Source organism: Onychostoma macrolepis, chromosome 01 (assembly GCF_012432095.1).
Source record: "Onychostoma macrolepis isolate SWU-2019 chromosome 01, ASM1243209v1, whole genome shotgun sequence".
NCBI classification, from domain to species: Eukaryota; Metazoa; Chordata; class Actinopteri; order Cypriniformes; family Cyprinidae; genus Onychostoma; species Onychostoma macrolepis.
Genome location: NC_081155.1, coordinates 16,606,221 through 16,618,514, shown reverse-complemented (window position 1 = coordinate 16,618,514; position 12,294 = coordinate 16,606,221). Strand labels below are relative to the sequence as shown.

General features: G+C 35.7%; 3 protein-coding genes across 3 annotated transcripts; 1 reads left to right on the top strand and 2 right to left on the bottom strand.

Annotated features, from left to right (window-relative positions):
• Nucleotides 1-128: 128 nt before the first annotated feature.
• On the bottom strand, nt 129-1,859 carry LOC131553842 (small integral membrane protein 45-like). Its single transcript, XM_058798812.1, has 2 exons — nt 1,651-1,859; nt 129-1,412 (listed from the first exon to the last, which is right to left on the bottom strand). The coding sequence occupies exon 2, from the start codon at nt 1,402-1,404 to the stop codon at nt 1,198-1,200; it is 207 nt and encodes a 68-aa protein (XP_058654795.1). The 5' UTR covers nt 1,405-1,412; nt 1,651-1,859; the 3' UTR covers nt 129-1,197.
• Nucleotides 1,860-4,428: 2,569 nt separating this feature from the next.
• serhl (serine hydrolase like) lies at nt 4,429-9,831 on the bottom strand. Its single transcript, XM_058788812.1, has 13 exons — nt 9,693-9,831; nt 9,340-9,426; nt 9,034-9,177; nt 8,791-8,904; nt 8,397-8,438; nt 7,635-7,654; nt 7,218-7,292; nt 7,000-7,109; nt 6,293-6,372; nt 6,175-6,209; nt 5,835-5,911; nt 5,185-5,266; nt 4,429-5,095 (listed from the first exon to the last, which is right to left on the bottom strand). Exons 2-13 carry the CDS (start codon nt 9,395-9,397, stop codon nt 4,949-4,951), a joined length of 984 nt encoding a protein of 327 aa, XP_058644795.1. The 5' UTR covers nt 9,398-9,426; nt 9,693-9,831; the 3' UTR covers nt 4,429-4,948.
• A 63-nt stretch (nt 9,832-9,894) lies between these two features.
• trappc5 (trafficking protein particle complex subunit 5) lies at nt 9,895-12,281 on the top strand. Its single transcript, XM_058788822.1, has 3 exons — nt 9,895-10,045; nt 10,299-10,625; nt 11,326-12,281. The coding sequence occupies exons 2-3, from the start codon at nt 10,356-10,358 to the stop codon at nt 11,620-11,622; spliced, it is 567 nt and encodes a 188-aa protein (XP_058644805.1). The 5' UTR covers nt 9,895-10,045; nt 10,299-10,355; the 3' UTR covers nt 11,623-12,281.
• The last annotated feature ends 13 nt before the right edge of the window (nt 12,282-12,294 follow it).

Genomic DNA, 12,294 nt, shown 5'->3' with positions numbered 1-12,294 from the left:
AACTAGACTTACATTCCCTCCATTCTTCTCATCTGAAGCTCCACTGTCTCATTCACCCACTCTCTTCACATCATACTCACTAAATGGCAGAATTTGTGAAACTCCAAAATCAAGTGAAAACATGCAGAAGAGAAGTATTCCTTGACCAGTTTGTGTTTAATATGATAGTAATATTTCCAAGAGGGGGAAAAACATGCTACAACTGATTATACAATTAGCCACTTTATTACAAATGCCATTATTATATATGATTATCCAAAGTATGTTTATAACCAACAGCTTAATCAAAATTTAAAGGGACAATTGCATTTTTTGTTGATGAAATTGGTGAATCAGACCAAAGTGACAATCTACTGGCACATAAAAATAACTACTAAAACTACTTTGAGTTAAGCCAAAACTAATTTGAACAGTGTATTTTTTTAGTATCTTAAGGACATTGCGAAAGTTAAAACATCTACAGCAGATGATACAACTAAAATCTAGTCGGTATTCATAAAAGGTCTTGAACATACTTTTGAAATGTGGCCCTTTCTACCATTTCTATTTGATGAATAATGACAAATAGCATGCTGAGTAGTTTGAGTTCCCTACTTTACTTTTTAATTCACAGTATACTGTATGTATCTTGGGACATGGGTTTTCCAGATTTTTCAGGCATGTTCTAAAATGAACATGACCGTCATGACCTGGAAACATTCCCTCTTGTTTGCTCGCTGTATGTAATGTGTTTTCACACAATAACCCCTTCACATAGAAGGCAAGGTTGTTCCTCCAGTTTGGCCAAATGTCACCAAAATTTACTTTGACGCTGACTTGTGTGGGAAGCATCAATGGACAACGGTTTCATATGATACTATGATCCCAGTTCTCAAGCTTTAGACACAAATGACCTATATATTAATTTAAGTCATTTTAAGTCCCCTAGTGGATTCTGGGGCCCTAGTTGAGAACCACTACAGTAGAGGCAGTTTTCACGGTTAGTCTTGAAGTATTACAGGGAATGCATCCAATTTTGTTGAGATTACAAAATGTAACGCAAATAATAATCTTTGTAAATATAAATGAATTGAGTTCTACAGTGTATTACGCTGTTTTGGCTTGTAGTCCAATTGCAGAGAGACCCTGTTAAAGACCATGGATTTTGATAAAGTAGCATCAATATATGATTTGACACAAACGTCCACACATGTCCCATCATAACAAGGCGTTGCTGTCGTCATCTCTGCAGTGTGTTTGCCTTATGGGAGCCAGCGGCTGGTGCCTCAGTGACTTGTTGCTCCACTTGTGGGCATCCTGAAGACCCGGCTCCAGAAAATACAGACATGCTCCGAAACCAGCCAGGACCAGGACCGAGACCAGCAGATAGACGGGGACGAACCAGTCCAAAAACATCCAAGGCATTGCGTTATCTCAAAGGTACAGAAAGAGAGAAACAGAGAGACAGTTATTCTCTAAATGAGAACCTGTGCACTGCAGTATATGAAATGCTGCATGATCCATATCAAAATATGACGGTACTGTCACTCATACTTAACAGTGCAGCGTTCTGTCAATGAAGTACAATGAAGATGAAATACGCTAAAAATGAATCATACTTCTACAGCATGCCATTAAACATGCACATATGTATCATGTGTCTCTACATACCTGCAGTCTTTCCTTGATCGTCTTTGAACTGGCGCTGTAGTTTTGGGTTTAAAATCTCAAACCCAGGCTGAGCAGATAGAATCGTCTAATTAAAATGCTGAATAACAGCAGCTGGTGAAGCTATGTGGACAAAGACATTTTATTTTATTCAATGCTATGGAATGAGGGCTTTTCTCGCACCCTTGCTTTCATGCTCTCCTTGTCAAAGCTGTACCATCCCATTCCTGTTGGGAGGGGGTAACCATGGAGACATCTCTGACGAGGAAAGGGTCAGAGCAGAAGTTACGTAATATTTTGTAACCCTTTCTTCTCAGTCTTGCTCTCACATTCCTAATCATTTCACGTTAAACTGGAAATTAGAGGGAGTTTTTAGGAGGAATGTTATGTTGTATAAATGTTTTCACATCCCCAAAAGGTTCAAATAACCTACAGCATCGCACACATCAAGGATAGTTCGTAGTTGTCATTATTTGTGTTTTACAGCTGTATGACTGACTTTCCTCTGTGGAATACAAAATAAGAAATTTAACAGAATGTTCATGCTGTTCTTTTGCATATGAATAGTGACCTGGTACAATGAAGCTGTAAATATAACAAAAAGGATCATAAAAATGGTTCATATACTAACATAGCTTTTAAATCTCATTTTACAACAAATGTATTCTGCAGTGCAGAAAACAAATTTGTGCCCTCATAAACATACAAACACACAAACTTGGGAGCTGCTGAATGACTCTTATACTAGCTTGAAGTGATCAATGCTTGACTGAATATACATAAAGCATATTTATAAACACAAGCACACACAAATACAATCTCATAACAATAGCTCCCATTACACAGTTGTTAGTCTTTACAGTATCATGCTATTGATAGTCTCAAATGTCAGGCAAAACTGAGCAGCACTGACCTACATACTGTATGAGCGCAAGACAAATGCAAGATGTGCAGCTTTCAGCAAAGCCTGAAGGAAATCAAACACACAGACACATTCACAGCAATCTGCACAAATACAGCAATGCAAACACACACACACAGTACAGTACACAATATATATATAGATATATATACATATAGATATAGTAGTTCAGTTAACTATAGTAGTTATAACAAAATAACTAAAAATATAATAAAATACATTTATACATTTAAAATTTTACTTAAAATATAATAATATACAAATATGAAAAATGAATAAATACATTCTAAAATAATAAATAGTATAACAATTAAAAAAAAAAAAAATATATATATATATATATATATATACACACAACAGAAATATATTAAATGAATTAAGCTATAAATTTAAATTATAATAAACAAACAAATATATATATTATAAAAATAGACAGAGAAACAATAAATGCATTAAACTATACATTACAATTATAGCAAATGAATAAATCAAATAATGAATAAAACACAAATATAACAAATACATTAAATTATAAATTAAAATGCTCCATCGGGACAAGACCACGGAATCAGATAAGCCCTTTACACAATCTGACACGGCTGCTGTTGGAACTGAACTGACTGAGCCTGGTTTCTCCCAAGGTTTTTTTTCTCCATTCTGTCACAGACGGAGTTTTGGTTCCTTGCCGCTGTCGCCTCTGGCTTGCTCAGTTGGGGACACTTAATTTCTAGCGATTATCGTCGATTTGATTGCACAGATGCTATTTAAACTAAACTGAGCTAGACAATGACATCTCTGAATTCAATAATGAAATGCCTTTAACTGAAAATTGAGTGTTTAATCTTTTCATTATACATTACTGACACTCTATCCTCCAATTTGATACTGTTAAGTGCTTTGACACTATCTATATTGTTAAAAGCGCTATATAAATATAGGTGACTTGACTTGATTTCAGGGGTCAGTAAGGTTTTTGTTTTTTTAATAATACTAATTAATACAGCAAGGATGCATTTAATTGGTCAAGAGTGACAGCCAAAACATTTGTTACAAACGATTTCAATTTTAAATTAATGCTGTTCTTTTGTACTTTTTCATCATCAAACAATTCTGAAAAAAGTGATAATGCATCTTGAGCAGCAAGTGAGCATATCAGAATGATTTGTGAGGGATCATTCGATACTGAAGACTGCAGTAATGATACTGAAAATTCAGCTTTGCCATCATTTTAAAATATAATAAAATACAGAAAGGAGTTCATTTCAATTGTAATAATATTTCCCAATATTATTATTTTACTACTGTGATTACTGTTTTGTTACTATATGCATGAAAGCACCTTTCAAAAACATAAATTCTTACCAACCATAAAAGTTTGAACTGTACATTAATTCATTTTAAAACCTGATTTAATTATCTAAATACTTTTTTAGCCACTGTAGCTTTGAAATTCATAGTGACAGACCTATTATTTGCACCAATATGGTATGGGTGCAAATAATACCCATACCATATTGTGGTTTTAGTGCATTAGTGCTCTGCAATTAACCGATCCAAAGTGCACACACACAGCAGTGAACACACACACACACACACACACACACACACACACACACACACACACACACACACACACACACACACACACACACACACACACACACACACACACACACACAGTGAACGCACACACAGAGCAGTGGGCAGCCATTTATGCTGCGGCACGCGGTCCTGCCAGACCTGAGACTCGAACCCGCAACCTTTGGGTTACGAGTCTGACTCTCTAACCATTAAGCCACGACTGCCCTTTTTTTTTTTTTTTTGTTAAAAAAGTCAAATTACACAAATTTAATTATACACTTTAATCTTTAGTTTTGCTTCATCACAACAAAAGGAAAAATGAACAGATGTTTTAGTTAATACTTATTAACATTAACAGACGTTTCCAAAAACCTTTTATGTACATCACATATAGCCAGCTTCTCTTTGAGCAGATTACATCTGGTAATGCACACAGTGATTCAACACTAAACCTATTTTTTTTTTCTCAATATTATTATCAGTGTTTGTCAGCAGCATTTGTATTTTGCCAATATAACACGATCCACGTCTCTAAAAGCAGCATACCTACTGTGAGGTGCAAATGTGCAATTTCCATCAGCAGGGACTAAACCTCTTGTTAAAAATGGAAGGCAAATGGATAGTGCAAAATGCTGGAAATGTTCTTAACGTTTTCTAATAAAACAGCTTTTGTATATTAAAAAAATAATAATTTTAGGTTTGTGATGCTTAAAATATTACAGTATCAAGAACTGGTGAATGGTATGAGTATTTTGAATGAGTATAGACTACTTCATTATTTGAATCAGCATGTGTGCGCTATAATTTGGAAGACTTGTTATTGCTAGATTCGCTCTCTGTTTTGTCAGAACTGTGTGACTGAAGAAAATCAGTGATTATGGAGGCCACGGACTCAGGTTTGTTGAGGTGAATATGATGATCCCCTTCCACATCAACAATGGTGGCCTGAGAAGAGTGAGAAAGATATTTCTAGATAACACCATTCCAGACAGACATTTTGCACTTATGTTTGTGTGTATGTGCGCACATCTCACTTTTTGATCATTCCAGCTCTTCAGAATCTTATCAAGATATCCATTCGGTAGAGTAAATGTTTTGAACAAGCCGTCTTTGGCCCTGAAGAAAGACACATCTTTGATTTTGAAACAATGAGGCAACGTATGTCACAGGACACAAAAGCAGTCTGATAGTGTATGTAAATGATGTGTGGATAATAATATGATGGGTTTATAACAGGAGTAAAAATTTACTTCAGCCACACCTAACACACATTTATACAATTGTTCACAGATGCCACTTGGTTTATATACATCTTATTGTCTAATACAGTGACATTCAGGCATTTTAAATTTGACAATGCTTTTGGTGGCCAGTACATTTTAAATATTTTTCATTATAAGGCTATGATACCTAAACTGACTTTTAGCATTTAAAATGACTGATTTTCAACTTTCAGTTTTTTAATTTGAAATTATTTAGACATAATATCAGAGGATTTAATATCTGCCAATTGTTGGTTTCTGGCCATAACATGAAAATAATTATCTTCTTTTCAGTACTATAAAGAATTTTAATAATGGCGCATCTCTAATTTTCAGCATTGTGCTTAAATGTGCACTGAGCTTCTCCTGAACACTACAAAAACTGTGAAAAACTTGAAAACTGTGTCTGTGTGTGAACTCACAGCAGTATCATCACCGGGGCTTTAACTACTGATATCATGTGGAGGCACTGTTCCATATTATTATTCACAATGTTTTTCTGAAACAAAACCAAATATCACCAGTTGGCAAAAAAAGAGAGAGATTTAAATATGAAAGAACGAACATTTATCATGATGTGCATAGTGTGTTTTTATACGTTCCTTCCTAAACACAAAACATTTGTATAGCAGAAACCATGACATTTGGAAGATCTTTCACAGATAAATATGGGTCAAACAGTCAAACTAAATCTGAAATCTTGTGATCGTGAATAAACTAAAATGTAAAGGTATGAAAAAAATATATACTGAAATGGCTCACCAGGTTGATCCTGAAATCTCTGGTGAATACAAATCCTTCAAGAGAAAGGAAGTAATTTAGAGAAAAAGGGAGAAAATCTGGGTCCATAGAATAAGTGTGCAATTGCTGTATGTCTTACCTCCCTCAACTTCTCTGACCGCTCGCTCTAACAGAATGTCTGCAGACTGATCGGAAAGGGAGGGGTTTGCAGCCCTCAACCTGAAAGAGGATGATAATAATATTAATAATAATAATAATAAACAAATGTGACTTTGTTTATTCAAATAATCCTAAAAAAATAAATCATGGTTTACAGAAAATTATTATGCAGCACAACTGTTTTCAACATACATAACAATAAGCTATGTTTCTTGAGCATTAAATCAGCATATTAGAATGATTTCTGAAGGATCATGTGACACTGAAGACTGGAATAATGATGCTGAAAATTCAGCTTTGCAATTGGAAAACAAAAAAAAAAAGTTTAAAAAGTTGAAGTTGGCATGAAATGCAATCACCTTTTCTTCCCTATTGTGACTTGATTTTATCAATTTTTATAAATCATTTATAATAAACAGCAACATTCCAGAAAAAAGAAAAAAAATTAATTTAATCATGCAGTGGGATCCAGGCAGATTAAATTAAAATTGTAATTTATTTAAAGACAAAAATGATAAATGATACAATTACAATTGTACTGAAAGACTTCGTCTGCTTGGATCGCACTGCATCAATTGTCTATTTTTAGAAGTCAAAAAGACCTAAAAATTGTGGGAAAGACCATGGCTAAAACTCAACAGAATACAGAACAACAACAACAACAACAGAACATCAGGCATTCTTCACCTTCCTTTAGCTTTCTCATATGTGTACACCTTCTCTTTCCTCTCCTCCGTCTTGTTGTCATACTGGATTTGATCATTCACCCCTTTCCTCATGTTCTTAAACATCTCAGTCTAAGGAAGGACAAATAAACATGTATGTTGTTATCACTGATGCACGCATGCATGTGGAGTAAGAAGTCTTCTCTATGATTTACAGCTAAATGCTCCATTTATTGTTACCACTTGTGTTGGGAGGAATCCATAAGTATCCAGGAGAACTACGGCATCAACCATCTCTGGGTACAAGGCACTAAACTGGAAAACCAGAAGGAACTGTTATCACACCCTCCATTGGTTCTCAGTTGTTGCAAAACCAAAAATGTATCTGTTCAAGGACAGCAGATAAAAACAATGCTAGGCAGCCTTAGGAAGCACAGGAAGATAGCAAAAAGTTAATCATTTTGCAAACTGTTGGACCTTTACAGCTCTACAGCTCGTAATATTGAATCATTTAAAGACACTTTCGTTTACACTGCATCATTTTGGAAACTGTGATAGGTTGCCCCTTTATGTCAAATCTGGGTCAACCAGTTGAGAAACCGTTCTAAACAACTATAACATTTACAGAAATATGAAAAAATTATAATGGATACTCACTATTCCTGCCACATTCCCACCTGTTAAAGAAACATCAAATGATAAACCCAAATTATTACCCCAGTTCAAAAACAGCTTATTTGCGAAAGTTATTTTTATTGTAATTTCACATATATTCCAGTGTTATCCAGTAACCATGATTATTATTTATTATATTTAATTACTACTAATAATTATTATTATAAAGTTGAAGATATTTTATGTTATTCCAAGACTGTGCATTAATTTTGTTTATAGATTTGTGCAAGGTTGTGTTAATGCGTTCACGTCTCTGTTTTTCTATATCTTTACCAACAACTAAATACCTTTAAATTATTAAAAGTTATGACTCAAACCACACACACACTTACTTATTTTCTACTGCGGAATCTTAAAATCTTCTATCTTAAAATATATTTTGATTAATTTAAGCTCAAATCCTGGAAAATAATACTGCAGGTACTCAAGAAACTGGATCATCTGGGCGTGAATAAGCGTGACATTTAGAGAAGTGGTGATGCTATACATAGTATAGGGCATTACGAAGTCAGGTTTATGGCATTCATCCCACAGTGTCCTTCTAATGCCCTCTTACTGATCTACTAACATATATTTATGCCATAGAAGGAAAGTACAAAAGGATTTACAGAGCACTACAGTAACACAGCTTCACAATCATAGTATTTATCATCAGTTAACTTACAGTTTACATAGATCCTCTGACCTTTCACACACAAAACTTTGACCTGTCAGTGAGTGAAGACAGCAACAAAGCTAACTCACCCATACTATGTCCAATGATAGAGAATCGTTTCCACTGAAGAGCTGCAAACAAATGGAGAAGAAAATACAAATTTAGACATACCCATGTTTTAAATGAATTTTGCTTTGTTTTCCATTAAACAATTTTAAGCAACACAGCATAACTATTAAGGCTTGTTTTCATAGATTGTGTCTTGAATATAAGCAGGCCTATTTTTTGTCTTTCCACAATAGCAGATTTTTTTCCTCTTGTTTTTTTTTTTTTTTTTTTACTTGCCAAGTTAAATCAAATTGCCAAAATGCACAAAAATTTAAATTAATTAGTGTTGCTTCTCAAGTACATTTATGTTGTTTCAACAATAATGAAGAACTTTTTTGTAGTGAAGATGATTCATTAATGTTTGTTGCTTCAAACCTTCTACAACTCGCCGCACATCTGCCACGTACAAAGGGAAGCTGTAAAAGCATCCATCAGGTCTATGAGACGAGAGACCATGACCTGGAAAGTCAATGGCTACGAATCTCCAGTCTGGAAGAGATGTGGAGAAAAACAAAGAGAACAGGAACCAGTTTCACTTCATTGATGTATGTAAGAATGAATTTATCCATGTGGACCTTCATAGTGTTAATAACTTCTCTGGACTCGGAAACACTATACCTTTAGGAAGCAATGGAACCAGGGTATTGAACGTCCCGCAGTTGTCAGCCCAACCGTGCAAGCACAGCACGGGACGGCCATTAGAAGGACCCCAAACCTGACCTCTCATCTCTCCCCATGGGACAGTCATTCTGAACTCAGACGCTGTGGCGAAATACAGAGGAGTCATAATTAAATTCATAACCATGTATATTCTATAAAACATGAAAACTAGTAAACAGTGCTCCCTACATGTATTTATAAGTTAATTTTGATGATGAAAGTTACCCAGCTAAATTTTCAATTACAAAAAAGACAGTTTCTCACCTGCTCTCCTCATCGTGGTTGTGGCACAGTGTCTGAGGCTCGTGAAGGCAGGCAGCATTCTCACACCTTGCAGTGCAGTTCAAACCCCTTACAAGATAAGGACAAACTTATATTTCATTGAAAAAGATATTTGTAAATTTTGGAGGGCACCCTAGCATGCACCTTATTCATTTGATCATGACATGCAAACACAAAAGTTTGCTGACTAACTTCACAGATGCAGAACAGACATGCAACTAGAATCATTTAACATATGAATCATTTCTTTCAGAAGATGTTATGCTCCTAAACAGTCCCGGAACATTATAAGGAAATACGTCTATATGAAATACATGTTGATACGTTATACTCACGTCGAGGGGGATATCGCCTGCTCTTGAAGTTCACGATTCACAAGCACAGCACTCACTTTGAGCAAGGCGCAGCATATCCAGCGACTTTTAAATGATTTCAAAATAAAAGTCGCTGCCGCTGAATGTTCATTTCCCGAAAAATGCATCCGGAAAATAAATAAAACAAAAACGCATTTTCAAAATTTTAAATTTGATACACTACAAAACTACACTCCAATACAAACACCGTGCTTCAGTTACCATTACTACGTCCCGTCCTACTTTTATATTGAAAATATCCGGTTAAAGGGGAACAGTAAGCATTTGCACTAATCGTGGCTTCACGCATCCGGAACTGAAACCCAAAACACCAGGTAAACGCTAATACACAGTAAAATACGATTTGATTGTGATACCTGCTTTATAATATCCTAGTTTCTGTACAATGTGGCTCGTTCGGCGTATTATTAATAATTCCTTTTTAATCAGGAAACCCCATCATGTAATCAGAGACCTACATGATAAGCGCAACAATGAATGACAAATCAATGAATTATGAGGACAACTGACACGTTTTCTGCAAATTATAATATGCTGGTTTATAACTCAAAACCGTTTATATTGCAGGACTCCGGCACTTTGATTCTTTGATTGGGATTGTGATCCAGTTTCGGTGTGAACGCAATGGAGGTCCGCTTCACGCGAGGCAAATCCGCGATCCTCGAGCGCTCGCTCACGCGTCCCAAAACGGAGGTGAGCGTGAGTGCGTTTGCGCTGCTCTTCTCGGAGATGGTGCAGTACTGCCAGAGCCGTGTGTACTCGGTGTCTGAGCTCCAGGCCCGGCTGGCTGACATGGGTCAAGGGGTTGGAGCCAGCCTTCTGGATGTTCTTGTGATGAGGGAGAAAAACGGAAAAAGAGAGACCAAAGTTTTGAACATACTTCTCTTTATTAAGGTATTGCTGTTTATTTGTTTTGCAGAGTGTAGATCATTTTTGGTTACAGGAACAGTTCACCTAAAAATCTGCTGAATCAAAGATGAGTTTGGTTCTTTAGATTTGGGGAAATGTTGCATCACTTGCTCACCAATGGATCCTCTGCAGTGAATGGGTGCCGTCAGAATTAGAGTCCAAACTGCTGTTATGAACATCATAATGATCCATAAGTAATCCACTGAACTCCAGTCCATCAGTAACATCTTATGTGTGTTTGTAAGAAACAAATCCATTATTAAGCAGTTTTAACCATCACTTCTGGCCAAAATAGAAGTCTATTATTCGTAGTATCGCTTCCTCCAGTGACAAAAAAGTCTATCTCCTGTTGTCCTCTCATATCAAAATCCACCAATTCATTTGTTTGAACTGTTTTAGAGCATTTAACTGATGGACTGGAGACATTATTTGTGGATTATTGTGATGTTTTTATCAGCTGTTTGAACTCATTCTGACGGCACCCATTCACTGCAAAGGATTCAATGGTGAGCAAGTGATGCAATGCTGAATTTCTCCGAATCTGTTCTGATGAAGAAACAAACTCATCTACATCTTGGATGGCCTGAGGGTGAGTAAATTTTCAGCCTGTTTTCATTTTTGGCTGAACTGCTCCTTTAAAGTTCACATAGCCTATAGTGTTAACTCTTTATTTCTTTCTTCCTAGGTAAATGTATGGAAATCATTATTCGGTAAGGAAGCAGACAAACTGGAGCAAGCCAACGATGATGACAAAACGTACTACATCATTGAAAAGGAGCCTTTGATCAATGCCTACATTTCAGTACCTAAAGAAAATAGCACATTAAACTGTGCAGCCTTCACTGGTGGCATCGTGGAGGCTATTTTAACCCACAGTGGCTTCCCAGCCAAAGTCACTGTCCACTGGCATAAGGGAACCACACTGATGATCAAGTTTGACGAAGCAGTCATCGCTCGTGATAAAACTCTTGATGGCAGATAGCAGATTGCTTATTACATCGAGTCTTAAGTTTAGCCTTGAGTCTGGAGTCTCAGCATTGTTTTTTTTTTTTCACTCATTTTTATAGCTTTGCTGACACATTCACTGCATCTAGCACAGATCTCAAAATAACTTCAAGACTGTCTCTAGCTGTCCCTCTTTTTAATAATGTTACAGAATATTGGTGAGGACAAGCCACATCAACACAGTCATCTCACTAGTCCAGTTCGGTGTAAAATTATGTCTTTACTGATACACTAATGCATTGAGGGGTTATTTTCAGAGAATTTTTGGGTGTTCATTTTACAGATGTTCCATAAGATATTAATAAATTATAATAAATGTTAAATTAAATCAGTATTGAATTTAGGCTTGGATCACAGTGGAATTGAGTATCACTGCACTGATATTGAAAAAAGTTAACATACACCTTTTAACTGTTAGTTGCTCAAAATTGTGCAGACACTACGTATGTCAAAATGAAAACTAGTGCCAGCAGCGATAAATATGCTCATAAACAGTTGCAGAGATGTTTTATTTACAGTGTGAATTATTATATTTGGACTTGATTTTTTGTATTATAGAGGATTGTTGTTATGTATATGTTTTGTTTGTTCATGTTGTTTCATCACACAATATAATAAAGTCTTTGTAAACTGCAAGGAGAGATGAGGA

Bases quoted from the DNA above. Each gene is read 5' to 3' on its own strand.
- LOC131553842 (XM_058798812.1), bottom strand. From the start codon at position 1,404: ATGCCTTGGATGTTTTTGGACTGGTTCGTCCCCGTCTATCTGCTGGTC.
- serhl (XM_058788812.1), bottom strand. From the start codon at position 9,397: ATGCTGCCTGCCTTCACGAGCCTCAGACACTGTGCCACAACCACGATG. The intron at 9,178-9,339 runs GTGAGAAACTGT...ATTTCGCCACAG, and splicing joins AACCACGATGAGGAGAGCAG to CGTCTGAGTTCAGAATGACT. The intron at 7,293-7,634 runs GTGAGTATCCAT...CTGGTTTTCCAG, and splicing joins GTGGGAATGTGGCAGGAATA to TTTAGTGCCTTGTACCCAGA.
- trappc5 (XM_058788822.1), top strand. From the start codon at position 10,356: ATGGAGGTCCGCTTCACGCGAGGCAAATCCGCGATCCTCGAGCGCTCG. The intron at 10,626-11,325 runs GTATTGCTGTTT...CTTTCTTCCTAG, and splicing joins ACATACTTCTCTTTATTAAG to GTAAATGTATGGAAATCATT.